The 26,553-nt window shown below is 48.3% G+C and overlaps 3 protein-coding genes across 4 annotated transcripts in view; 2 read left to right on the top strand and 1 right to left on the bottom strand.

The window, feature by feature from the left end:
- Vwce (von Willebrand factor C and EGF domains) overlaps positions 1 to 13,431 on the top strand; it is a 35,257-nt gene extending 21,826 nt beyond the window's left edge. Inside the window, exons 17-20 of the mRNA XM_005063836.4 lie at positions 950 to 1,040; positions 1,118 to 1,200; positions 1,492 to 1,555; positions 12,421 to 13,431. Coding sequence (XP_005063893.1) covers positions 950 to 1,040; positions 1,118 to 1,200; positions 1,492 to 1,555; positions 12,421 to 13,025 — 843 coding nt within the window. The 3' untranslated portion in view covers positions 13,026 to 13,431. The remainder of the gene's footprint in view (positions 1 to 949; positions 1,041 to 1,117; positions 1,201 to 1,491; positions 1,556 to 12,420) is intronic.
- A 3,699-nt stretch (positions 13,432 to 17,130) lies between these two features.
- Positions 17,131 to 26,531, bottom strand: LOC101840051 (pepsin A-5). Of its 2 annotated transcripts, none has more exons than XM_040747615.1 (9): positions 26,329 to 26,531; positions 24,984 to 25,143; positions 23,443 to 23,560; positions 23,232 to 23,305; positions 21,626 to 21,825; positions 20,129 to 20,245; positions 18,467 to 18,611; positions 18,279 to 18,377; positions 17,131 to 17,403 (listed from the first exon to the last, which is right to left on the bottom strand). In XM_040747615.1, the coding sequence occupies exons 1-9, from the start codon at positions 26,379 to 26,381 to the stop codon at positions 17,251 to 17,253; spliced, it is 1,119 nt and encodes a 372-aa protein (XP_040603549.1). In that variant the 5' UTR covers positions 26,382 to 26,531; the 3' UTR covers positions 17,131 to 17,250. The 2 variants fall into 2 exon arrangements, with proteins under 2 accessions (XP_040603549.1, XP_005063892.1); XM_005063835.4 differs by having other exon boundaries at positions 23,232 to 23,350; positions 26,329 to 26,530.
- Positions 25,057 to 26,553, top strand: part of Vps37c (VPS37C subunit of ESCRT-I) — a 34,512-nt gene continuing 33,015 nt past the window's right edge. The window contains exon 1 of the mRNA XM_021225877.2: positions 25,057 to 25,076. The gene's annotated coding sequence lies outside the window, so the exon portion shown is untranslated. The remainder of the gene's footprint in view (positions 25,077 to 26,553) is intronic.

Below are 26,553 nucleotides of genomic sequence, written 5' to 3'. Positions count from 1 at the left end.
ACCCCGGAGAAGCTCCCTGCTGGTCCTGGTGAAAGCCATCTTCCCGCAGCCTGTGTAGCATGTTCTTTAGCTAGGGTCAGGGAATCATTTGACAACTCTGGCTGGTCCAGTATGCCTGCTTCTGGGTTGCTGAATCAGGTAATCTCATCATTTCTGCACGAGAGAACCAGACTGCAGAGACCAAGTCATTTGCTCATGGTTTCATGACTAGTTGAAGGGCCGGGCACTGAGCCTTAACTATACACACTCCTGGGTCACACTTATACCCCAGAGCCATCCCACCGCTCAGTCTAAAAAGCATGTTAGGTTAGTGCATGCTGAATTTTCATGTTTGCAAAATGAAGGACAGAAGTCCCATTGCTTATCATGCTGATAAGTTAATGCTTGGCTAGAGTCGCCTTACAGTGTCAGCTGTCGGTCCTCAGTGAGCCTCAGTCCTGGTTATGTATGAAAAGGGACAAGGTCAACACATGGATTGAGAAATGCAGGGTAAATGTCTCTGTTGCCTCTGAGTAACGCGCTGTCCACTGTCCCTGGGTATTCTCAGCCACATGCTTTGGGAAATGTTGCTTCTTGGTCCTTCCTCTGAGTTTCTTCGTTTTTGTTATAATGCTGTGGATGGAGCCTAGAGCAAACACTTTTACCACTGAGCCACACCCCAGCTCTCCCCGTGGTTTCTTGCTGCTGAGCTTTTCTGGATAATTCTGCATTTTCCACATTTTCCAATGGGTCACTATTGTCAGGTGACCTCATGGATGAAGTAAGGCCCTGCTCTTGAGAAGTTAGAAAGGACCCTAGATGAGAAAATGTCATCCCTCAATCCCTGTCCCGCCATGGCTGACCAATGCCCGGTCTAGACGGGTCCACCTTACTGGGAGCCCTGGGCTTTCCATAGTGTGTTGTACCAGCTGTCTCCAGTGAGGGACCATGTGTGTTCTGTGTCCTACAGCTGGGTTCGGTGGCCTGTTCACCTGTGGACTGTCCCATCACCTGTACCTACCCCTTCCACCCGGATGGCGAGTGCTGCCCTGTGTGCCACGGTGAGTGGAAAAAGCCACCCACACCAAGTCTCCCAGGTGACCTGGATCTCATCGTCCTGTCTCCTCTGACTCTGCAGACTGTAACTTTGAAGGGAGAAAGGTAGTGAATGGTCAGGTGTTCGCCTCGGACGACGAGCCCTGTACCCGGTGCATCTGCCAGGTGAGTTGGCCTGGGGGCCTGGGCTGCCAACCAGGCCTGCATGCTGCACTCGGGGCCCTAAGCTCATCTGCCCATCCCACTTCACTTTCATCTTTGCCTCCTTGGAAGTCCAGATGGAGGTGTCTTGACATGGTTGGCATTACCTGTCACCCAGACCAGGGTCCAGACATTTCAGCCTCTCCCCAACACTTTCCTATGTGTCCCACTGTTGGCACCAGAGGCCCTGGAGATCTCTGCTACAGGGAGGCAGGATAATCTGAGATTCCTCACGATATCTGTCTACTTCTTCAGCTGGGAGAGGTAAGCTGCGAAAAGGTCCCTTGCCAGCCGGTCTGCACTGAGCCTTCCTGTCCAGGTAAGCGGGCCCTGAGCCTGTGCTTCCCCATCTTCCACTGCAAAACTTCCCAGTTGGTGGCACACGCCTTTTTTTATTTATTTATTTTTATTTTTTATTTTTCATTTTTTATTTTAATTTTAAATAGCTTGTTTTACATGTCAATCCCAGTTCCCTCTCCCTCCCCTCTTCCCGCACTCCCCTTCCCCCCCTCCCTCCCACCGTATTGCCAAATCCTTCCACATAGGGGATATCTAGAGTCTGTCATTTTACTCTTGGTAGGGTCAAGGCACTCCCCTAAGAGTCCAGGCTGAGAGAGCATCTCTCTTTGTGCTATAGGCACATGAAGACAGTTTGTATACCAGGGATAGACACTGATCCACAGCTCAGGGCCCCATAGGTTGCCCAGGCCTTCTCGCTGACACTCACTTTTGGGGGGTCCAGATCAGTCCCATGCTGGCCTCCCCACTGTCGGTCTGGGGTCCAAGAGCACTCCCCTGTTTAGATCAGCTGTCTCTGCTGGTTTTGCCAGCCCATTCTTTGCCAATTTTCTCATCACTCCTCTCTGTCACTGGGTTCCTTGGGTTCAGTTCAGTGATTAGTTGTGTGTTTGCCTCTGCTTCCATCAGTCACAGGATGAAGGCTCCCGGATGGTTATAGACATCAAGTTCATTATCAGGAATGGGCATTTGAGGTGGTCCCTCCACTATTGCTTAGCTTGCCAATTGATGTTATACCTTTAGATCACTCGAGGTCACTCTGGTGCCTGATCTGTCTTCGATCCTATGATTCCCTCTTCCCCCTATTCTACCCCCACCCCTCAACTTCCTGTTCCCCCATGACCAACTCCCTTCCTCTTTACCCCCTCTATTCTTCCCAGGTCCCACTCCCCCTCCCCTCGCCGTGTTCCCCATCCATTCAGAGGATCTTGTCTCCATCCTCTTCTCTTGGGTACTATGCATATATGCATATCTTTTAGGTTCTTTCCTGTTTCCCAGACTCTCTATCTGTGGAAGTGCAGACTGGCACTATCCTGATCCATGTCTAAAATCCATATATAAGTGAGTACATACCATGTTTGTCTTTTTGCGACTGGGTTACCTCACTCAGGATGGTTTCTTCCAGTGCTATCCATTTCCCTGCAAATTTCAAGATTCCATTGTTTTTTTCTGCCGAGTAATACTCCATTGTGTAAATGTACCACATTTTCTCTATCCACTCTTCAGTTGAGGGGCATCTAGGTTGCTTCCAGGTTCTGGCTATTACAAACAATGCTGCTATGAACATAGTGGAGCAGATGCCCTTGTTGTATGAACCTGCCTCATTTGGATAAATGCCTAAGAGTGGAATTGCTGGGTCTAGTGGTAGATTAATTCCCATTTTCCTGAGGAATCTCCATACTGATTTCCAAAGAGGCTGTATGAGTCGGCATTCCCACCAGCAGTGGAGGAGTGTTCCTCTCTCTCCACATCCTCTCCAGCATAAATTGTCTTCGGTGTTTTTGATTCTAGCCATTCTGACAGGAGTAAGATGGTATCTCAGAGTTGTTTTGATTTGCATTTCCCTGATGGCTAAGGATGTTGAGCACTTTCTTAAGTGTCTCTTGGCCATTTTAGCCTCCTCTACTGAGAATTCTCTATTTAGCTCTGTACCCCACCTTTCAAGTGGATCCTTTGGTGTTTTGGAGACTTGTTTCTTGAGTTCTTTGTAAATTTTGGAGATTAGCCCTCTGTCAGATGTAGGGTTAGTGAATATCTTTTCCCATTCTGTGGCCTGCCTTTTTGTCTTTTTGACTGTGTCCTTTGCCTTACAGAAGCTTTTTAGTTTCAAAAGGTCCCATTTGTTAATTGTCGATCTCAGTGCCTGTGCCACTGGTGTTATGTTTAGGAAGTGGTCTCCTGTACCAACTCATTGAAGAGTATCTCCCACTTTCTCTTCTAAAAGTTTCAGTGTGGCTGGATGTATGTTGAGATCTTTGATCCATTTGGACTTAAGTTTTGTACAAGGCGATAAACATGGATCTATCTGCAGTCTTCTGCATACCAGTACCCAGTTATGCCAGCACCATTTGTTGAAGATGCTTTCTTTTTTCCATTGTACAGTTTTAGCTTCTTTGTCAAAAATCAGGTGTTCATAGGTGTGTGGGTTAAAATTAGGGCTTTCGATTCGGTTCCATTGGTCTACCTGCCTATTTTTGTGCCAATACCAAGCTGTTTTCAGGACTATAGCTCTATAATAGAGCTTGAAGTCAGGTATGGTGATGCCTCCTGAAGTTCCTCTATTGTATAGGGATGTTTTGGCTATCCTGGGCCTTTTGTTTTTCCATATAAAGTTGATTAATGTTCTTTCCAGGTCCTTGAAGAATTGTGATGGAATTTTGATAGGGATTGCATTGAATCTGTAGACTACTTTTTGCAAGATTGCCATTTTTATTATGTTGATCCTACCAATCCAAGAGCATGGGAGATCTTTCCATTTTCTGGTATCTTCTTTGATTTCTTTCTTCAAAGACACAAAGTTCTTGATATACAGGTCCTTCACTTCCTTGGTTAACATTATCCCCAGATATTTGATGCTGTTTTTGGCTATTGTAAAATGTGATGTTTCTCTGATTTCTTTTCAGTCACTTCATCTTCTGTATATAATAGGGACACTGATTTTTTGAGTTTACCTTGTATCCTGCCACATTGCTGAAGGTGTTTATCAGCTCTAGGAGTAACCTTGCGGAGTTTTTTGGGTCACTTATGTAAACTATCATATCATCTGCAAATAGTGAAAGTTTGACTTCTTCTTTTCCTATTTGTATCCCCTTTATCTCCTTTTGTTGTCTTATTGCTGTAGCTAGAACTTCAAGTACAATATTGAAGAGATATGGAGAGAGTGGACAGCCTTGTCTTGTTCCTGATTTTAGAGGAATTGCTTTGAGTTTCTCTCCATTTAGTTTGATGTTAGCTGTTGGTTTACTGTATATTGCTTTAATTATATTCAGGTACGTTCCTGTTATCCCTGATCTCTCTAGGACCTTTATCATGAAGGGGTGCTGGATTTTGTCAAAGGCTTTTTCAGCATCTAGTGAGATGATCATGTGGTTTTTCTTTTGCAGATTGTTAATATGGTGGATTACATTGATAGATTTTCTAATGTTAAACCATCCCTGCATTCCTGGAATGAAGCCTACTTGATCATGGTGGATGATTTTTCTGATGTGTTCTTGAATCCGGTTTGCAAGTATTTTATTGAGTATTTTTGCATCAATGTTCATGAGGGAAATTGGTGTATAGTTCTCTTTGTTAGTGGTGTCTTTGTGTGGCTTGGGTATCAAGGTAATTGTAGCCTCGTAGAAAGAGTTTGGCAGTGAGCCTCCTGCTTCTATTGTGTAGAATACTTTGACCAGTATTGGAATTAGCTCTTCTTTGAATTTCTGGTAGAGTTCTGCACTGAAGCCATCTGGGCTTGGGCTTTTTTGTTTGGGAGACTTTTGATGACTGCTTCTATTTCATTAGGGGTTATAGGTCTGTTTAGATTATTTATCTGTTCTTGATTTAGTTTTGGCAAGTGATATCTATCCAGGAAATTGTCCATTTCCTTTAAATTTTCAAATTTTGTGGAGTACAGATTTTCAAAGTATGCCCTGATGATTCTCTTGATTTCCTCAGAGTCCGTTGTTATGTCCCCTTTTTCATCCCTGATTTTGTTAATTAGCATGTTCTCTCTCTGTCTTTTGGTTAGTTTGGACAGAGGTTTGTCTATTTTGTTGATTTTCTCGAAGAACCAACTCTTTGTTTCATTGATTCTTCTCAGTGTTTTCCTGGTTTCTACTTGATTGATTTCAGCCCTCAATTTGATTATTTCCTGGCGTCTGCTCCTCCTGGGGAGTTTGCTTCTTTTGTTCTAGAACATTCAGCTGTGCTATTAATTCTCTAGTATGACTGTTTTCCAGTTTTTTCATGTGGGCACTTAGTGCTATAAACTTTCCTCTCAGCACTGCTTTCAAAGTGTCCCATAAGTTTGTGTATGTTGTGTCTTCATTCTCATTGAAATCGAGGAAGTCTTTAATTTCTTTTTTTATTTGTTCCTTTACCCAGGGATGGTGCAATTGTGCATTGTTCAATCTCCATGAGTTTGTAGGGTTTCTGCGATTTGTGTTATTGTTGAATTCTAATGTTAATGCATGGTGGTCTGATAAGATGCAGGGGTTATTCCAATTTTTTTGTATCTGTGGAGATTTGCTATGTTTCCTATTATGTGGTCAATTTTAGAGAAGGTTCCATGTGGTGCCGAGAAGAAGGTATATCCCTTTGTATTTGGGTGGAGTGTTCTATAGATGTCTGTTAAACCCAGTTGGGTCATAACTTCTATTAATTCTTTTGTTTCTTTGTTAAGTTTCTGTCTGGAGGTCCTGTCTAATGGTGAGAGCGGAGTGTTGAAGTCTCCTACTATTAGTGTGTGAGATTTTATGTGCATTTTGAGCTTTAGTAATGTTTCTTTCACGAATGTAGGTGCCTTTGTATTTGGGGCATAGATGTTTAAAATCGAGACTTCGTCTTGATGTATTTTTCCTTTGATGAATATGAAGTGCCCTTCTTCATCTCTTTTGATTGATTTTAATTTGAAGTCTAATTTGTTAGATATTAGGATTGCTACGCCCGCTTGTTTCTTGGGGCCGTTTGATTGGAAGATCTTTTCCCAGCCCTTTACTCTGAGATAACGTCTGTCTTTGGTGTTGAGATGTGTTTCTTGTATGCAGCAGAAGGAAGGGTTCTGTCTTCGTATCCATTCTGCTAGTCTGTGTCTTTTTATAGGCAAGTTGAGGCCGTTGACATTGAGGGATATTAATGACCATTGATTGGTGATCCTTGTTTGCGCTTGATTTATTGTTAGTGAAGTTATTTTGTGTAGTTTCTCCTCCCTTTTTCTTTTGGTGTTTTGTAAAGTATGATTATATATTGCCTGTGTCTTTGTGAATGTAGTTATCTTCCTTGGCTCTAGGTTTTCCTTCTAGCATTTTCTGTAGAGCTGGATTCATGGATACGTATTGTTTAAATCTGGCTTTGTCATGGAATATTTTGTTTTCTCCATCTATGGTAATTGAGAGCTTTGCTGGATATAGTAGTCTGGGCTGGCATCCTTGTTCCCTTAGCGTTTGTAGGACATCTGACCAGGATCTTCTGGCTTTCATCGTTTCCATTGAGAAGTCAGGTGTAATTCGGATAGGTCTGCCTTTGTATGTTACTTGGCCTTTTTCTTTAGCTGCTCTTAATATTTTCTCTTTACTCTGTAGGTTTGATGTTTTGATTATTATATGGCGAGGTGACTTCTTTTTCTGGTCAAGCCTATTTGGTGTTCTGTAAGATTCTTGTACTTTCATAGGCATATCTTTCTTTAGGTTAGGGAAGTTTTCTTCTATGATTTTGTTGAATATGTTTTCTGTACCTTTAAGTTGAAGTTCTTCACCTTCTTCTATACCTATTATTCTCAGGTTTGGCTTCTTCACGGTGTCCCATATTTCCTGGATATTTTGTGTTAAGGATTTGTTGGTTTTGAGATTTTCTTTGGTTGACGACTCTATATCCTCTAATGAGTCTTCAACACCTGAGATTCTCTCTTCTATCTCTTGTATTCTATTGGTGATACTTGCATCTGTAGTTCCAGACCGTTTACCGAGCTTTTCTATTTCCAGCATCCCTTCATTCTGTGTTTTCTTTATCGTTTCTATTTCAGCTTTCAATCCTTCAACTGTTTGAGCTGTTTCCTTAATTTTCTTGGTTGTTTTTTCTTGGTGCTCTTTAGATTCTTCGAGAGATTTGTTTATTTCTTGAATTTTTCCCCCATTTCATGGATTTTTTTGTTTGTTTTTTCTTCTATTTCTTTAAGGGATTTCCTTGTTTCTTCTTTGAGGGTCTCCATCATCTTCATGAGATAATTTTTAAGGTCTGTCTCCTCTTGTTCATCTATGTAGTGCTTTTCGGGTCTTGCTGGTGTTGGATCCCTGGATTCTGGTGGGGTCATGTTGGTGTTTCTATTGCTGAGTGATCTCTTATTCTGTCTTCTTCCCATCTCTTCTTCCAGTGGGTGCTGGTGGGGTCTTTCCGTCTCCTCTGGTCTCCTTCCTTACTGCAGCTGAAGCTGGGGATGCTGAAGCTGGACTCGCTGGGGTTGGGGTCTTGGAGGGGCTGATCTCTTTCCTGAAGCTGGACTCCCTGGGGTTGGGTCTTGGAGGGGTTGATGTCTTTCCTGAAGCTGGGCTCGCTGGGTTGGGGTCTTGGAGGGGCTGATCTCTTTCCTGTGTGGGCGGCTCTTCTGGAAGCCGGGAGAGGCCCCGAAGATGGAGGGGGATGGGTGATGGGCGGGCGGTCCCTCCTGGAGACCCAATCTCACCTGAAGCTGGACTCCCTGGGTTGGGGTCTTGGAGGGGCTGATCTCTTTCCTGTGTGGGCGGCTCTTCTGGAAGCCGGGAGCAGCCCCGAAGATGGAGGGGGGGGGATGGGTGATGGGCGGGCAGTCCCCGCTGGAGACCCAATCTCACCTGAAGCTGGGCTCGCTGGGTTGGGGTCTTGGAGGGGCTGATCTCTTTCCTGTGTGGGCGGCTCTTCTGGAAGCCGGGAGCGGCCCCGAAGATGGAGGGGGAAGGGTGCTGGGCGGGCGGTCCCCCACTGGAGACCCAATCTCACCTGAAGCTGGACTCCCTGGGGTTGGGGTCTTGGAGGGGCTGATCTCTTTCCTGTGTGGGCGGCTCTTCTGGAAGCCAGGAGCGGGCCCCGAAGATGGAGGGGGATGGGTGATGGGCGGGCGGTCCCCCGCTGGAGACCCAATCTCACCTGAAGCTGGGCTCGCTGGGTTGGGGTCTTGGAGGGGCTGATCTCTTTCCTGTGTGGGCGGCTCTTCTGGAAGCCGGGAGCGGCCCCGAAGATGGAGGGGGAAGGGTGATGGGCGGGTGGTCCCCCGCTGGAGACCCAATCTCACCTGAAGCTGGACTCCCTGGGGTTGGGGTCTTGGAGGGGCTGATCTCTTTCCTGTGTGGGCGGCTCTTCTGGTGGCACACGCCTTTAATCCCAGCACTCGGGAGGCAGAGGCCGGCGGATCTCTGTGAGTTCGAGACCAGCCTGGTCTACAGAGCAAGTTCCAGGACAGCCTCCAAAGCCACAGAGAAACCCTGTCTCAAAAAGCCAAAAACCAAACAAACAAACAAAAAAGGAAGCCAAGGGGACCCAGGCCCAGCCGTCATGGTTTGCTCAAGGTCACACAGTTTTGGCAGGCTGCTGCTTTGGGCTGCTTATTATGAAATACCAAATGACACATGTGTTGTGTTGTTGGATGCCCCTCCCACCTTTGTTTACCTGTGTATGGTGTTATAGGTCAAGTTCAGAGCCCTCTGCAGGCGAGGCTAGTGTTGCACCTTCAACTATCTCCAGCCCCACCCATTCCTCACCCCTGTTTGAGGCAGTTTTATGTTGCCCAGGCTGGCCTTAAATTCTTGGGTTTAAGGAATCCTCCTGCTTCAGCCTTGTGAGTGTTGAGACTGCAGTCATGGCCACCAGACTTGGCTAATCCCTGTGGCTCTTGATGGCACAGTGACAAACAGAGTACAATGCTCTGTTATGCATACAGCTCTGGAGTCTTGATGTGGACCACAGCTGGCCTCTTAAGAAAGGTCCCCTGTAGAGTGTAGTCTTCCTTGCCAGTCTCCTGAACTCTGCTACACTGTCTGAACCCCCAAATAACACATAGGACACTATATTAATTATGAAACTGTTGGCTGTTTGCTTGTTTCTTACTGGCTAGCTCTGACTTAAATATTTAACCCATAATTGTTAATCTAAGTATTTCTCTTACTAGAGAAAGGGCCCGGACCTCTTACTCTGGTGGCTACATCATGTCTGTTTCTGCCTCTCTTTCCCAGAATCCTCCTTGACTCCTAGTCCTACCTATCTTGCTTCCCTATTGGCCAACAGTGCTTTATTCAACAACCAATAAGAGACAGATTTACAGAATGACATCTCCCATCAGTCCCCCTATCTGTGAGGGGTATTCTGTGGGACTTCAAATGATTTCTGAAACTGTGAATGAACTAAACCCTACCCGGGAGCACTGTCAAATTAACAACAGAGAAGTTCCTGAGTGACTAACTGACCGGTAGCACACAGGGTATGGATAATTGAGCAAAGTGTGAGTCACAGTCGGGGCAAGACAGGGTGAGGTGATATAAACCACCAAGACAGGGTGAGGTGATATAGACCACCAAGACAGGGTGAGGTGATATAGACCACCAAGACAGGGTGAGGTGATATAGACCACCAAGACAGGGTGAGGTGATGATATAGATCACCAAGACAGGGTGAGGTGATATAGACCACCAAGACAGGGTGAGGTGATATAGACCACCAAGACAGGGTGAGGTGATATAGACCACCAAGCTACTCATGAGACACAACTTAAAATATGTGAGTTCTTTATTTTTGAACATCTATTTGCTATTTAAGGACAGCAATTGATCATGAAAACTGAAGTGTCAGAAAACAAAACTTTGGATGAGGGGAATTACCGTATTCTCTTGAGCTGGTTTTCCTACCTCCTGTCTTCCCAATTCATTGAGCTCCCTCCCCCCCCTCCCCTTCCCTCCCTCCCTCCCTCCTTGTATATCTATTGCTCTGGGCCTCCTTCCCTCTCTGTATCTCCTTCTCTTCCTTCCATACACCTGTAATGTACCTCCTATGGAAAATACTGGGTCAACTTTTTTATTCAAATCTTGTGGGTTGTGTCGGGGCTGCGTGGTTGATAGTGGGGGCAACTGAGTCAGAGAATGTCAGGAGTAGACTGGGGTCTCTCACAATGCATTACCATAACCTGATCCTGAAGGAGCTTCAAGGACGCACACAATGATGCAGATGGTTCCCATAGTCTCCAAAACTGTCTAGAATTTAATTTTTCTAGTTTACTCAACACATAGATGTGTCTTCTCTACATACTTTCAACTTCTAGGAAGTCAACTTTCCCACTGACTTGTAGATGACATTGCTTCCTGGGAAGTGTCTCTTTCGAGTCTTTGGCCTCCCTAAGGTCTGCTCCAGGGAGGTTTAGGGCTGGGAACAGTGCTGGGGACCACTGGGGACTTGGAGGACCACACTTCCTTTTATCCACCCTATGCTCCTCTAAACCTGATAGGTATCATACTCTCAGCTCCCCAGAAATTCTGTCACCAGCACACCAATCAGTTGCTGAGTGTCACCTCTAACAGCCATTGAGCCATTCAGCAGGAATGCCTGGGCTCCAGGGCCTGGTGTTATCTCTCTTTTCCAGATGGGGTTGCAGAGCTTGGGGGAAGAAAGATTCTAATTGGAGGTACTCTACTCTCTCTGTCCTTATCCCTTACTCTCTGGCACTCCTCCATGTGAGGAAACTAAGACCCAAAGAGGAGACAAGCTGAGACAACTTCTTTTCTCAGAACGCTCTCAGCTCTGCTCACCACACCTGACTCCTACCCGTAGCTCTCTGTAAAAGGAATGCCGCCGTTTCATTGAAAGAGAATGGGAACTGCTTCCATTTGATGACTTAAAAATAACACAAGAGACTGGTGGAGTTGGCTCAGCAAGTAGAGGCGGCACTTGCCTTAAAGCCGGATTGATGATCCAAGTTTGGTCCCCATAACACACATGGACTCTTTCAAGTTATCCTCTGACTTCCACGTGTGTGCTGTGGCACACACACGCACACACACACACTTAGAGCATGTGACTTAATAATTTTTAGCTATGTGCAGTTACCCTCCAGAGGACTTCGCAGTGTACCAATGGGCACAGCAGCGTCTACTGCCCCTCAGTTGAACCTTTCTTAAGTTGAACCTTTGCTTGTCTCTAGCTATTTTATTTTTGCTTAGCTTCCTTTTCTCCTATGAATCACACCCTTACAGTGAGAGAGGAGGTAGGTTGAGACTGTTTTCATTCATTCATTCATTCATTCATTCGTTCGTTCGTTCACTGCTGGGGGGTTGGATCTAGTTCACAGCACTTGTCTAGTAGGCATGAAGCCCTGGTTCAATTCCCAGCACCACATAAATTAGGGATAGTGGTGCACGCCTGTCGTCCTAAGGCTGGAGGATCAAAAGTTCAAGTTTGCTGGATTAGGTGGCACAAACCTTTAATTCCAGAAGTCAGGCAGATCTCCATGATTTCAAGGCCAGCCTGATCTACACACTAAGTTTCAGGACAGACAAGGTTATATAGAGAGATCCTGTCTCAAAAAACGTAAGAAGTTTTCATCCTTTGCTATCTAGTGAGTTTGAGGCTAGCCTAAGTCATATGGAATACTGTTTCAAATTTTAAAAGATTGTATAATTTTGGATAGCATTAGGCTCATAGCAAAACTGAGTGGAACACAGAATATTCCTGTATCCTCTGGCTCCACAAATCCATCTTCCCCACTGGCAATACCCCACAGCAGAGTGATTTACATGGCCTGTCAATGGTGCACCCAATCTGACCTGTCATGACATCCGCCGTCCAGAGCTAGCATTAGGGTTTAGGCTAAGACACCTATGCAGTCTTGCATCTGACCCTCAGTCTGTTGGGATGCCCATCTTGCAAATGGGAAAACAGAAGCCCAGCATTAGACTCTCATTCCTTATCCTTTGATCTCTGGCACTCCCAGGAAACTACCACCCAAAGAGGAGACAAACTAAGTCATGAGCTTTCCAAAAGTCCCTGGGAGGACTGCTTTAGTGAACTGCCCTCTTCCATTCATGATTTCTTTTCAACCTCTATCTGTGGAGGTTAGAGGCAGCCCATTATGGCCCTCACCAGGTGTGCTGAATCCCCTGAGAAAACGGAAGAGGGTGACTATCCCCAGAATGGTGTATGTCAACTAGACCCTGTTTCCCCACCTCTGTCTAGATTCCCTCTTCCCTCCAAAAGAAAGGCAGCAACCCTCCCCTCATGGAGACCTTGGCAAAGCTGCTCGGAGCCTGCGTGGAGACTCTGAAGTCCCTGTCAACTGTAGCTCCTGTCCAGGGCCCCCATCAGCATCACCTGCAAGGCCCATGTCCCAGCTCCTGCAGCTTCTTTTGAGAGCAAACCTGTCTGGAGTGCAGACTGCACCCCCAAGCCCACCAACAGCGCACACCTCATCCTCACACCCATTGGAGCCAGAGGGCACATTTCTAGGGGAACCTGGAACCTCCCAGCCTTCTGAGCCCTCATCAGGGTCTTCAGACTCTTCTGGATCCTCCACTCTACCTCCAGCCTTTCTAGGGACTCCTTGGTCACCTGTCACTTCAGACAGCTCTTCCTCAATCTTTGGGGCAGCATTCCGGTGGCCTCTGTCTGCCACTCACTTGACAGAAGCAGAAGCACCTTCAACGACTGGTCCTGACCTCTCAGAGACCCTCACCACCCCCTTGAAGCCTCAAAGACTCTCGCCAGCTGTCCTGGACACCCCCAACCCTGTTCCCCAACAGGCCACAACAGAGATCTCAAAGAAGGAAGAGTCTGTCATCTGAGTGGATCACCGTGTCTGGGACACACCAGACAGAGCTCTCTGCCAATGGCCTAGTGGGTGTATGTGACCCCGTGGGGTCTCAGAAAAAGACCTTAGAGTAAGATGTTCTATCTGTAAATCAAGGAGAGAGGCAGTGGAAGAAACAGCACAAACACCCTTGACTTTGGACTTTCAGCCTCCAGAACTGTGAGAACATAAATTTCTGTTTAGCCCTCACCCTTGACTGTGGAATTGGTTACAGTGGCCCTGGTCACTAAGCAGTGTCCACTCTTGTTTGGGCAGAGCCGTGCCTAGTGCGATCCTGTCACCGCACACTCTTGACGTTGATGTCACATAAATGTTTCGAGGGGTGTCTGTTGTCTCTGCCATTATGCTTTGTTTTCAACACTGACTTCATGTAAAGTTCATTTCAAGATGTGATCAGAACATGTGTTATGTCCCCCATTCCTGTTTTAAACACTGAACTGCTAAATCTCTCTCCTCACAAGTTTACAGTCCAGGGAAGGGGAAACTGCTCAGAAGATAAGTGCACTGTAGAGTGTGAAATGGAGATGTCGGAGGCTAGTGAAGGTGGGACACACACACACACACACACACACACACACACACACACACGCACACACACACATACACACATACACACCCCCCCACACACATACACACACATACCCCACACACACATACATACACACACACACCCCCCACACACACAGACACACACACACACACACACACACACACACCCGGTAAGAGAGGACCAGAGCCTGCTCCCTACTGCTTTCTATGTAGCCCATACCCCCCACTTTTAGTGGTGAGCAGCAGATGCATTCCTATTTCTAATTCCTTGCTTTTAGAATCTGGGTGGGGGCGGGGAGGTAGGGGGTTGCTTCCAACTTTTCTTGTTATATGTAGATTCTCTGGGAAAACCATTGCAGTCAAGAAATAATTTATAGATAATAAGTAAATATATTTCTTACAGTGGAATTGATAGGTCTAAAGGTAGAGAGGTCAGGGGTTTTGTGTTGCTAAGTAACCACTCAAGCAGAAGGAATGGGTAAGACCCACTAGAGTGGCATCTGCCTGAGGGTTTGTGTGTAGCACCCAGCATGGCTGCAGGCAGCAGCGCTCACTTGACTCACACTGGTGGTTGTTTGTATGAAAAACAATGCAGTCCAGAAATAACAAAAGTAAGGTCTCCTTTCTATTAGAGATCTTTATCTTTTATGAAGGAATGTTAGTTAGGGCATGGTGACTCATACCTGTAATTATAGAACTTGGGAGGCTGAGGTTGGATGATCAAGGTCAACCTTGGCTACATGAAATCCTGTCTCAAAAACACAAACAAACAAAAGACAAGGCTGGGCAAGGTGGCATATGCCTTTAATGCCACCATTTGAGAGGCAGAAGCAGGTAATCTCCATGAGTTCTAGGCCAGCCTGGTCTATACAGTGAGTTCTAGGACAGCCAGGATTATGAGAGAGAGACTATAACAATAACAACAAAATCACCTCACAAAATCCAAACAAACAAAATAACCCCCTCTCCCCAGAACAACCCTAAAAGCTAAGCCAAGATTTTAACTTTTCTTCTTTACCTTGTGTAGGGTGAAGTCTTTTCCTTGCCAGCCGCTTTGGTTTTTCCCCACCAGTCGCCTGGGCTCTACTGTGTTGTAGTCCCCACATAACACACAAGACGCTGTATTAATTATGAAGCTGTTGGCCTTGCTTGTTTCTTACTGGCTAGCTCTGACTTAAGTATTTACTCCATAATTGTTAATCTAAGTATGTCTCTTACCGGAGCAAGGGCCCGGGCTTCTTACCCCTATGGCGGCTACGTCGTGACTCCCTGTGTTTCTCCTTCCCTGAGTCCTCCTTGACTCCTAGTCCCACCTATCTTGCTTCCCTAATGGCCAACAGTGATTTATTGACATATACACAGGACTTCCCCATCGACCTTGGCTTTTCTACAGTGGGGGGGGGGACTAAGAAAAGTAGAAAAGTCTCTGGTAGAACTGTCTTCTCTAGAAGCCCGGCATACGCTGGGTGTCACTGGCCTGCGTCAGGTGTTGGTTTTAAATAGCAATAGAGCATGATGCTGAGTGACCAGACAGGCTGTGCTCTGAAGGTTTTAAATGACTAATTCATTATCTTCACATTAGAGGACAACAACTCTTATTTCCCATGGTGGCCACCTGCACTCACAGTGAGGGCACTGGAGGTGGGGATGGGGGCCAAGGACAGATGATCTCTGGGACCATCTTAGGGAGGCGGGACATGGGACTGGTTGGCCCTTTTGGGTTGTCCTTTCCAAACATGCAGCCATTGTACATACCGTGTGTGTGGTCTGGAAACCCTTCCTCCTCAAACGTGGAAAATTTCTCAGTATCTTCCAGTGTCATCCCTCCTGGCTTCATTAGGTTTCTGCTGTCCTTGATCTGTCTCTGTGACTCGGGGACAAGTTCCCAGTGGGACCTCTATCCAGGGTGCACCACAGGACTGACATGCCATAGATGCCCACATGAGATGATACTGTATGGGGCATCGAAACACCCTTGTGACTTATGCTTCCCATCCCTCCTGCTCGCTGTCTGGACCTGAAAAGCCTTCCAAAATCAAACACGCCCTCTCTTGTTGTAGAAAGGTTTTGAAAAGATATATTTATTTTACATGTATGAGTGTTTTGCCTGTGTGTATTCACACCATGTGCATACTTGGTGTCCACAGAGGATACTGGGTCCTCAGGAACTGGAGTTACAGATGGTTGTGAGCCATGGTGTGGGTGCTGGGAACCAAACCCATGTCCTCTGCAAGAGCAACAAGTGCTCTTAACTGCTAGGCCATCTCTCCAGGCTTAAGTTTGTCAAATTTTGACAGTCCAAATCAAGTGTTCCAGTAGCTGTGTCCAGAAAGGTTTGGGGTGAGTAGCCTACCTCAAGAAACTAACAACCTGTGCTATGCTTATACCAGCCAAGTGTTCTACCACTGAGCTATAGACCCCATCCACCTTTTACCTTTTTGGTTTTTAAGGTTTTATTTACATGTGTGTCTATATGTGCACATCTGTGAGGGTACTAATGGAGGCCAGAAGTGGGCACTAGACCTCTTGGAGGTGGAATAACAGTTGTCTGTGTGCTGGGACCTGAAGTCTGGTCCTCTGAAGCTGAGTGTCTCTCCAGATCCTCTTTCACACTTTGTTTGGATACAGTGTATCACTGAGTTACTCAGGCAGACTTGAACTCACTATACAGCCTTGAAATGCCTTGAGTTTGTGCATCCTCCTGCCTCAGCCTCTCCAGGCACTGAGATTACTCACTGGGCTGTGCCACCAAGCCCATAATGCAGAACCTGTTATTTTAATTATCCTTAAGCATCTTTCTGAATGGGGAGGGGAGAAGACATTGAAACAGTCCGCTCAAGCCGTCTTGTCTGTCTAGAACATCCTCTGCCACTTTTATCGGTGACTACTCCTCATTCCAGCCCTGTGGCTCTAAAGAAAAATGCCAGTCACGCCCAAGTCACAGACAAGACCATCTGACCAGGCAGAGCCAATCACAGCATCTCTTTCCTCTCTGCCCAAGATATTTGGTCCAGGATGGACACACGATTCCAAGTGGACCAATCAGAGTCCCTCCATGGTACTCAGGGATTCTCTCCCTGCCCCTATCTGTGTCCTTCCTGCTCAGACACCTTCAGATATGAAATCCCAGGACTAGTGGCAGCAAAGTCCTTGATCTCCAGAGTTCAAGAGGAAAAAGCTGAGAGGCAAAGAGAATCAGAGGGGAGGGAGGGAGGAATAGATGCTTTGTCTGCCAGATGTGTGACTGCTGTTTCTGCACCTTCCTAGTATCATTCCTAAAGTCTTTCTCTTCATTCATGCTGGAGGACTTGGCTTCTCTTACTATGGATACTACATAGTAGAGTCTGTTTCCCAGCATTCTGGAGACTGAGACAGGAGGAATGCTGAAAATTCCAGACCTACCTAGGCTACAATAGTGAGTTCTAGGCTAACCTGAGCTACAAAGTGAGACCCTGTCTCAAAAACTAAACCAAAACAAAACTAACTCCAGCATACCTCAGCGACCCCAAGAGAGCAGCCATTAGCATCAGTGGTTTTGTGAATGCAATCTTTATTCTCTACCCAGAACAGAGCTTTGCAGAGATCCCAATAGCTGGGGTCAGCATTCATGTCTGTGTGTGCCTGGCCATCCCCTGAAGGAGGCCCAGCACTCACACAGCTGGAGCCAGACCAATCCTGTTATTTGCCCGATCAAACACAGTGAAATACAGCCTTAGGAAAACATCCCCCAGCACCCACATCTCAGAGTCCGAAGGGTCATCTATGCCTTCTTCAAAGTTGCTATAGCAGTTGTGTGAATGATCCTGAAAAAGAAGAGTGATATGTAAACTCAGCAGCCAGGCCAGCTGCTCAGCTTCTTGCCTTTTTTTTTTTCTTTTTTTTTTTTTGAGCCAGGGTGTCATGTTGCCCAGTTTGGTTTCATACTTACTATGTAGCTGAGGGTGACTTTGAATTTCTCATCTTTCTATCTCAGCCTCCCAAGTGCTGGGATTACAGATGTGCATAGCATGCCCACGTTATGCAGTCCTGAGGCTAACCTTAGGGTTTCCTGCATTCTAGGCAAAAACGCTACTGAGTGAGTTACAGCCTCAGTCCTGCCATGCGGCTTGGTGCTATCCTCTCCTGGAGCTGTGTGGCTCTTGGCTGTTGCAGGATTGCTTGCACAGCTGGGAGGAGAACCCTTCATACTCTGCCATTTCTTTTCCCCAACCTTGGTTCAGCTGGTCCCTCTGCAGAGCAGACCTTTCCTTCTCCCCTTTGGGCAGCCTCTGGATGGTGTGTGACCGTCCTCTTTGTCACTGCTTCCTAGGCTGGCACACTCTCCTCCTTGTCCCTGGTCTGCAGATCCATCTAACCCAGATGCCTCTCTGCATGGTTCCCCAGGTCCTATTTACCCGAGGTCACCCTTCAATTCAAGCTACCCTTGTCTTTCTTCTGAAATCTGGGAAACAGAGTGGTGCCACCATGCCCTGCTGACCCCACAATATTTATGGGAGGAGGAAGGAATGCCAGACTGGCTTTTGCACTCATGATGGGCGTGCGGGCAGCACTCGTCCAGCTGGTGGGCAAGCACCTGTAATGGCACATCCTGACCACCAGGGTATGCCTTCCTGTTCCACAGAAGATCAAGCCTGGTGATTCTTGCTATTCCCAGCATTTGAAGAACAGAACTCCTCACCTTCCGAATGTAGGCACTGGCTGGCACCGGGTAGGTAACACCATTGATGGTGAAGACAATATCAGGTAGGGTGTTGATGGTACCACACTTGAGGACATACTGTGAAAGAAGGGGAGGCTGGAGGTTAGCCCAGCCACTACTGCAGTAGCGTGTGGAGAACCCAGGGGGCCTCCCACATGACCCTTTACCTCGCCATCACTAGAGGCCTTGGCACCAATGAGATTCTGGATGTTAAGGATCGAGTTTCGGGGGCCAGTCAGCAAGGAGGTCCCTGTGTCCATGATACCTTGGCAGCCACCTTCACAGGCAATGACTACCCCATTCACGGAAATGCTGAGAGGCAGGGGACAAAGAGGACACCAGGATAACATACAGTCCCACATTCCCCTTCCCCGACTTCAAAACAGCCTTCAGCTCTCCACACCCACCCTCACGCATGGCCACTTTACCTTTTCTGATTTATTTCTGGTTATTTATTTATTTAGAGCAAAGGTCTTACCATGTTTCCTGAGCTTGTCTCCAATGTCTGAGCTCAGATGATCTCCCTGCTTCAGCCTCCCCCGTGGCTTGAACTACAGCTGGATGCCACCACATGTGGCTTTCCTGTCAGTTACCTTGTCTTTTTGTTTGTTTTGAGACAGGCCTTGTATAGGCCAGGCTGGCCTCAAGCTCATCTTTTAGTTTGAATGACCTTATATTTCTGATCCTCCTGCCTTTACTTCTCAAGTGCTGGATTACAAGTGTGCCCCATCACACCTAGTTTTTTTGATGCTGGGGACCACACCCAGGGTTTCCCACATGCTAGGCAAGCAGCCTACCACACTGAGCTATACCCTCAGCAGCATCCTTGCAGACGCTGAATGCACAGAGCTGTTTCTTGTCTCAGGGCCTTGGCAATGCCCCCTTTGTCTGGTTGGTTTCTCATCATCTCCCAAGTTCCAGCCTAAATGTCGCTTTTTCTGGCTTCAGATTCAAGTCAGTCCCTCTTTTGGTCCCTTCCATCATCCCTTGTTCATTTCTAGCAAGTAGTGAGGTGGCATTTCACTGTTTGCAGGGATCTGCTCAGGTTTCAGCCCCAGCTACCCAGGTGTTTCAGGTTGCCAGGTGCCTGGTCTCTGTCTTGCCTCCTAGCCTGCTGCATGACTAAGATGTGTATTCGTGGTTTTCAGTTCGGAGGATGGAGACTTGTCTCTGCTCCTGTCTGTTCTCTGGTGTGATGATCTCACTGTGGGCCTAGGACTTCGCCTGCTTTAAACAGGAAGCCCCAAGTCCTGGGCAAACCAGGATGGCAGTCACTCATCGTGTCTCTGTTCAGCACAGTAGATGCCCCATACCCCCACACCGCCCCCCACCAATCTCACTTTAGGGCTTCCGGGTCATACTTCCCACCTATGCACTCCGCATGGGCCCTTTCCAGGAACGACTCCTGTCTGTTCAGGTCTGTAGATGACCTGTCCTTTGGTGCTCTGGACCCAGGCCTGACCCTCCCTCTCTGGCTGGGATTCTGCTGTGACCTGCAGGGGTTACAGCTGTATGGCTTCAAGGGGTGTGTCTGTGGTGCCAGAGACCAGATGCCTGGTGTGTCCGTATGTAGCTCTGTTTGTATGTCTCTGTGGTTTGATTTTGTGTGACTGTCTTGTGACTCCATGTGTCAGGACACGTCAGTGATTGTGTGTGATTGTATGTGTCATTGTAGGTGCAGTCATGCATGGGCGTAGGCCTGTGTTACTCCATTTGTGTGTGTATACATGTTGGAGATAGCATCCAGGAGCAGGAATCTGCTGTGTGTGTGTGCGCGTGCGCGCATGTGCACATGCGTGCGTGAGTGCAGGAATCATGCTGGCGCTTACCTGTCCAGAGCTAACTGCCAGTAGCTGGGCTTGGACACAGGCACCCAGTGAAGGTCTCCACTGTAGTAGGAGGGGTCCACTCCACCGAGCATCAGCATGCTACCCTTCTCATCCTTGCTGGAAGGAACGGGAGCGGGAAGGGCTTAGTGTCTGCTGGAGACTAGTGGGCTGGGTCTCTTAGACTTAGCAGCACACCTGACCCTGCCAGCGCTGTTTACTGTTGCTGGTGTGTCCAGACGAACACACAGTCCCGCTCAGCAGCCCTCTTAGGAGCTCCACTTGTTTGTGGACGGGGAAGTTAGGGCAAGGAGGGCCGAGTACCTGCTCCAGGTCAGTTACACAGCTCATGAGTAGCAAAACTGAGGTCCGAATGTCGATAATTAGTTACAGAGCTGGACTCTAGACAGCACACCATTCTGCGGAGCACTTGGGCCCCTCTGGAAACTGGAGCAACTAACTTTATGGTTAAGAGATAATTGACCCCCAGAGGGGTGTGACTTCCACCTGTCTAGACAGTCATTTTCCGGAGCGCTGAGGCCTGGGGCAGCTAGGGGTGTGCTTTCCAGATCACACGGGGCTAGCTTCATCTCAGGGAGCCCCACCCCCACCTCAGGCCTATTGGTTCTATCTGCCTGATTTATTGTCACAGACACAGCTGCTACCTAGGCATCTTTCTCCTTGTTTACTATCTTCTAGTTGTCCGCCTCTCCCCTTCCTGTATCCTTGCATGAACTGAGTAAGAGAGGCAGCTTAATGAGAAGTAGGTGAATGAATCATTGTGGACCAGATTCAAGTGTTCCCAAGGGCCAGAGAGGGTGAATTGCTTGCTTAATGCTAGAACTGCTTGGCCATGCTAGAGAGCTGGGATTCCTGGAGCTCAGGTCCCTGGAGAGCCCACAGTCATAGACACACAGACACCTGCCTCCCACTCTACGGCGTGGGATCAATCCCCACACTGGTGGAGAAGAGACCCTGCCTGTGCTTTCCCTTCTCGGCCATCCTCCCCTGGATCCTAAGCCCGTCAGGAACTTTCACGTAGCTGATGGACTGACCACCGGCATGGGGATGAATCCTAACGGCTGAGTTTGAGAGCGGCTTCTCTCAGCCCTAGACTGGGCCATCCTGGGCAAAGCCCTTCTCAAAGCCTCAGTTTCCTCATCTCTGACTGAAAAGATGAGCCTAAGGGGTCAGCAAGTTCTCCACAGAAGGAAGGTCTGACTGTCAGCACTGGAGGCTGTGCACACCGGGAGACATTCATCTGTACCGAATGACTCAACGTCACCTCTGTTGTGTAAAAGCGGCCACAGGCAAGGTGGAAATGGATGGTCCAATGAAACCTTATTTGCAGAAGCAGACGTTGGGCCAGATTTGGTGTCCAGACCACAGCAGGCAGACACCTGGACTAGACTATGCCGAAGGAACCTTCAGGACCAGAGGATCAACCATTTCTAATGCTACTGACAGCCTAGAAAGAGGGCTGATCTGGCACAGGTTCACCTGCTCAAGTAGAAGGCAAAGAGATTCTGGGGGATGAGGCCTTGCATCCACAGGTTGTCAAAGACTGGCAGGATTCCCTGAAGGCTGAGGTCAGGGTAGCCCAGCCCCAGGATACCATCGAAGACTGCATATTCCATGAAAGTGCCCGGTTCCTCTAGGCTCAGGCCAAATGCCTGGTCTACAACCGTGAGGTCTCCGATCTGTAGGAGAAGAGGGTGACCTTACATAAGGCTCTGAAACCGTGGCATGGCTGGGCTTGCTGGGGTGGGAGTGGGGGGTGGGGAGGGAGTGGGCGGGGACATGGTCTGACCCACAGGGTATAACTGAGTTCTAGCCATGCCATGGGCCACTAGGGTGTGAATCCCAGCAGGAGTGGGCTGGCAGCTGTGGTGCTGTGGGTTGTCACCAACCTCCATACCCAGATGTCATCTGATCTTATAGTCTTTTCTAAGTGGGGAATCTGAGATTCTGAATGTAACACGGGGTTTCCCACTTGAAGATGAGTGGAGAGCAAGGCATTTCCTTCAGGGCATTGTCCATGGTGATCTTTTCCGAACCCCTGGGAGACAGGAACCTCCTGTACCCAGGTGTTTAGCTGAGTCTCACTGTGCATCTCTGGCTGTCCTGGAACTTGTTTTGTAGACCGGACTGGCTATGAATTCACAGAGGTCTGCCTGCCTGTCTTCTGGAGTGCTGGGATTAAAGGCCTGTGCCACCATGCCTGACTAAACTGCCAGGTCCTTTTTTTTTTTTTTTTTTTTTTGGAGACAGGGTTTCTCTGTGGTTTTGGAGGCTGTCCTGAAACTAGCTCTTGTAGACCAGGCTGGTCTGGAACTCACAAAGATCCACCTGCCTCTGCCTCTCAAGTGCTGGGATTAAAGGTGTGTGCCACCACCACCTGTCTAGGGTTCTTTTTTTAAAAAAAATATTTTATGTGTGTTGGTGTTTTGCAAGCGCAAGTGTGGTGTGTGTGTGTGTGTGTGTGTGTGTGTGTGTGTGTGTGTGTGTTAATTTTCAAGTCCTTCAAGGTCTCCAGATAAGAGCCTTTTGATGGAGCATGGCTCTCCAAAATCTGTGCTCTGCTTTTCCTGCCTGGGAGCTCAAGGCCCCTTGGCTGTTCCCAGAGGCCTAGACCACAGGGCTGTCCCCTGAGAGCACTTTCTCACTTGCCTGCTTATTCTGAGTCACCCCCCAGCTCTCTGACTTACCAGCTGTGTGACCTTGGACAAGGCACTGACTTTCTCTGTTCACTCACATATGGAATGAAAGCCCTGGCAATGCCTGCCTTGGGCTTATTGAGAAAATTAATGTAGTTATTTTGAAGAATGAGCCCAGTCTACTGTCTGGAACAATGGGGGGCATGGAAGTGGCTTACTTTTACATACTTCTTTCTGTCTGCTACTGGCAGCACCAACCTGTGCTCCCTTTTGGGGAAGGAGCTACAAATCTGAGCCTTGGAAAGACTCATAGTTGGGGGAGGGCTAGTGGGGAAGGGGAGCTCCACAAGGTGGGTGGCCAGCTGGAGCAGAGAAGGTACTCCCAACTGGCCCTGCAGCAGTGTTCACACCGGAGCTAACCCCGTGGTAGCCTCTGGTTCCCGGGTTACCTTGACAGTGTCATAGGCAAGAAATCCTGACATCTCTCCTGAACCATAGGCAACATTCACAGGTCGGCCCGAGACTAGGAAAGTAGAAGACCGTAGAGGGTTGAAGACCTTGTGGTGAGCTGCAGGACACAGGCAGGAGGCGACCCTCAAGTGTGCTGGGATTGGAGGCAGGGCGGGGCGGGGCGGGGCGGGGCGGGGCGGGGCAGCTCACCACAGGCTGGGCTGGAGCAATAGATGGATGGAACCCACAGGTAGGCAGAACCGGTATCCAAGACGACCTTGAACTCCTGAGGGGGCGTGCCGATGCTGATAATACCGATGTAGACCAGCTGCAGGAGAGGAGGGCCATGCTAGGGCCAGCCTGGCTGCCTTGTCTGTCTCCTGGTTTCTGGGGTGCCTGCCTCTGCTCAAACCAGGGCCTCCTTTTAGGAACATTCCATCCTCTCTCAAAGGTCTCAAATTCTTTCCACCTGCCAGGATCCAGCCTAGATGCCTCCTCCAGGCTGCCCTCCCGGGTCACTCCAGGTCTCTGTGCTCTTTGCTTTCTCCAAAGACCACTCGGCCAGTCCTTTCCTTGGGCATTGGCTTACACTCCCCTGCCTTTCCCTCTCTTCCTCCCCCTCCTTCTCCATTCTTTATGATAGCTCTTCCTACGTAGCTCAGGCTGGCCTCACACTTTTGATTCTCCCGCGACAGCTTTGTGATTGCGGGGATTCTAGGCAAGCACCACCATGCCCAGCTGGGATTTGTTTTTGCCCATTTCTCCGGCTAGGCTGTGAAGTATTAGGAAAGGAAACTAAGTTCAGTCAGGTGTGGTGGCGCACACCTTTAGTCCCAGCTCTCGGGAGGCAGAAGCAGGTGAACCTCTGTGAGTTCAAGGCCAGCCTGGTCTGCATAGCAAGTTCCAGGCCAGCTGGAGTTACACAGTGAAACCTGTCTTGAGAAATAAAGAGATTAGACTCTGCCCATCAGAAATGACGGCATCTTGCTAGCTGACCAGTGTCTAGCCCATCTCAGTACACACTAACTGGTCACTGGTTGAAATCTGAGTCTGAAGGTGCGGGAATTCCTCTCTCTGAGATACCGAGCTTGATTTGCGATTGGATTTGCTGGCACTGGGTTAGATGTGGCTCACCCTTGCTTGGGACCCAGGGATTCACCTCGATGAAAAAGAACAAAAGTCCAGGGACCCAATGACTTGTCATCAGCATAGAACAGGATGTGTGCATGGTAATAACTGGTCATTGCTAGGTCCAACCACCAGCACAGGGTAGGAATGTGTGCTCCTTGGCGTAGGGGGTGGGGAACAGGTCCCCGTTCATCACCTGTTAATTTTTTCTTTCATGTATGAGTGTCTGGGTGCGGGTGTAAACAGAGGCCAGCGGAGGATGCTAGGTGTCCAGCTCTGCCACTCTCCAGATTATTCTTTTGGGACAGGATCTCTCACTGAACATAGAGCTGGACTGGCAGGCTACAAACCCCAGTTACTCCTATTTCTGCTCCCACAATGCTGGGGTCAAAAGTGTGTGTGGCTACATCTAGCTTGTATTTTTGCGTGCGTGTTAAGTATTTGAACTGAAGTCCTTACACTTGAGCAGCAGGTGCTCTTAACTGCTGACTATTCCAGTCCTTACTCCCCGCCCTTTCTGGCTTTAGGAACCCCAGCCCTAATGCAATATGCCCCAGAGGGGCCGCAGTGCTGCACAGAAGCCCTAGGGGCGCTCTGGAGCTCCCGGCTCCCACCACGCTTACGTCTAGGTAGTTCCTCATGGGCTCGTAAGCTACTGCTGGGTTCCTGCGCTGCTCAAGACGCACGTGGGCACGCCTTCGAGGGAACTTCTCCAGGTAATCCTTCAGCATGTTGTTTTCCCGCAGATTTTCTCGCATGGACTTAATCTTCATCAGAGGGATTCTTTAAGGGAGCATTGGGAAGGAAATTGAGCCAGAGAGAGGCACCATGGGGCGCCGAGAGGCAACGAGGCAGCTGCACGGTGGACTTTCCCAAGAAGCCCATTCTTGGGACAGGCCACCTAACACAATGGGGAGACCATGGCAGAATGCCTGGTTTCCAATCCAGGTCTGGTGCTCACTCTCGAGCAAGCCATGGGCCATTCTGAAACCTTAGCTTCCCTTTCTGTAGAGGAGATGGGATGATAACCCTCTCACGCGGAGCGCTGGGGGCGGGGTGATGGATAGGGAGCACCTGCCATCCGGTAAATCCTAACCGTGACAGCTGTTGCTGTCACTTTCAAGTGTCCTTACTGTCTTTCCCAAAGCAGTCCGAGAGGAAGGATGGGAGATCGGGGTAATCGACGCCCGGATCCCTTTCCTTGCGACTCGGCCTTGGTCACCATGCTGGTTACCATAAAAGGTAGGCCTAGGAAGTCGCCCCTTTTGTTTTATTTATTTTTTTTCTTTCTGAGTCCGGCTCTTACGTATCCTAGGCTGACATCAAACTTGATACATAACTGAGGATGACTTTAAAATTCTGATCATCCTGGCTTCACCTCCTTTTCAAAAGCTGAGATTACAGGCATGCACCACCGTACACAGGTGGCAGTAGCCCCACACCCATGTCGGTTCAATCAGAAGTGAGGGATGAGAGAAAAATGGAAAATTCCAGGGAGCTAAAGCAGGGAATTGGTGAGGGAAAATGATGAGGCCTGAGAATGAGAGTCCAATGGCAGGGAAGTAGAGGTCTGTGGACAGAGACGCTCAAAAAGTTGGGAAAACACAGGGAAGATCTGTAGAGACAGACACGTTGAGAGAGATCTGGAAGACATTGTAGAGGAAACACCCCTGCAGCCGCACAAGTTGTACACTGAACGATTCCGGGGAGTGACATCCATACAGCCCATGATGTGACCTGTGCCCTTGGAATTGGGTGGTTCTGAAGACTTGCCCCAAGACTTCTGGGACCCTCTGGTCCTCTTGGCAAATTATCACTGACGAATGGACACCTAAACTTTATGAAAGTCAGGGGGGTTTCATTTCCTTCTTCAACCCGGGATGGGCCGGGGAATAGGAGGGTCAGACAGTTTTATAAGGGTGAGAAAGAACGCAGGGACACAGCTGATAGCGCCCCCCCCATACTTACTTGACCAAGCACTCTGAGAGGGCAGCGAGCCAGAGGACCCCGAGCCACTTCATGGTCCCTCCCCGTCTTAAGAGGCTTGGGAGAAGCAGTTCTGGGCCTGAAGCTGTGCGGAGAACTGCTTGTTAAATAGCTCTGACCTGCTCTAAGCGCTAATCAGGCCTGGAGGGCCACTAATGGGGCTTGATAAGAAATGCAAACTTCCCGATAATATCTTTACCCTAATAG

This window comes from Mesocricetus auratus, unplaced genomic scaffold (genome assembly GCF_017639785.1).
Source record: "Mesocricetus auratus isolate SY011 unplaced genomic scaffold, BCM_Maur_2.0 Super-Scaffold_4256, whole genome shotgun sequence".
NCBI lineage: Eukaryota > Metazoa > Chordata > Mammalia > Rodentia > Cricetidae > Mesocricetus > Mesocricetus auratus.
Note: the sequence above shows the minus strand (reverse complement) of the source record. Positions and strands in the feature narration are given on the sequence as shown.

What these genes read in the sequence shown, in the direction of transcription:
- LOC101840051 (XM_005063835.4), bottom strand. Translation starts at nt 26,381, where the DNA reads ATGAAGTGGCTCGGGGTCCTCTGGCTCGCTGCCCTCTCAGAGTGCTTG. An exon ending in TTGCTCCAGCCCAGCCTGTG is followed by an intron (nt 23,351 to 23,442) that starts GTGAGCTGCCCC and finishes TGTGTCCTGCAG; the next exon opens with CTCACCACAAGGTCTTCAAC. An exon ending in AGGCCTCTAGTGATGGCGAG is followed by an intron (nt 18,378 to 18,466) that starts GTAAAGGGTCAT and finishes CTTCTTTCACAG; the next exon opens with TATGTCCTCAAGTGTGGTAC.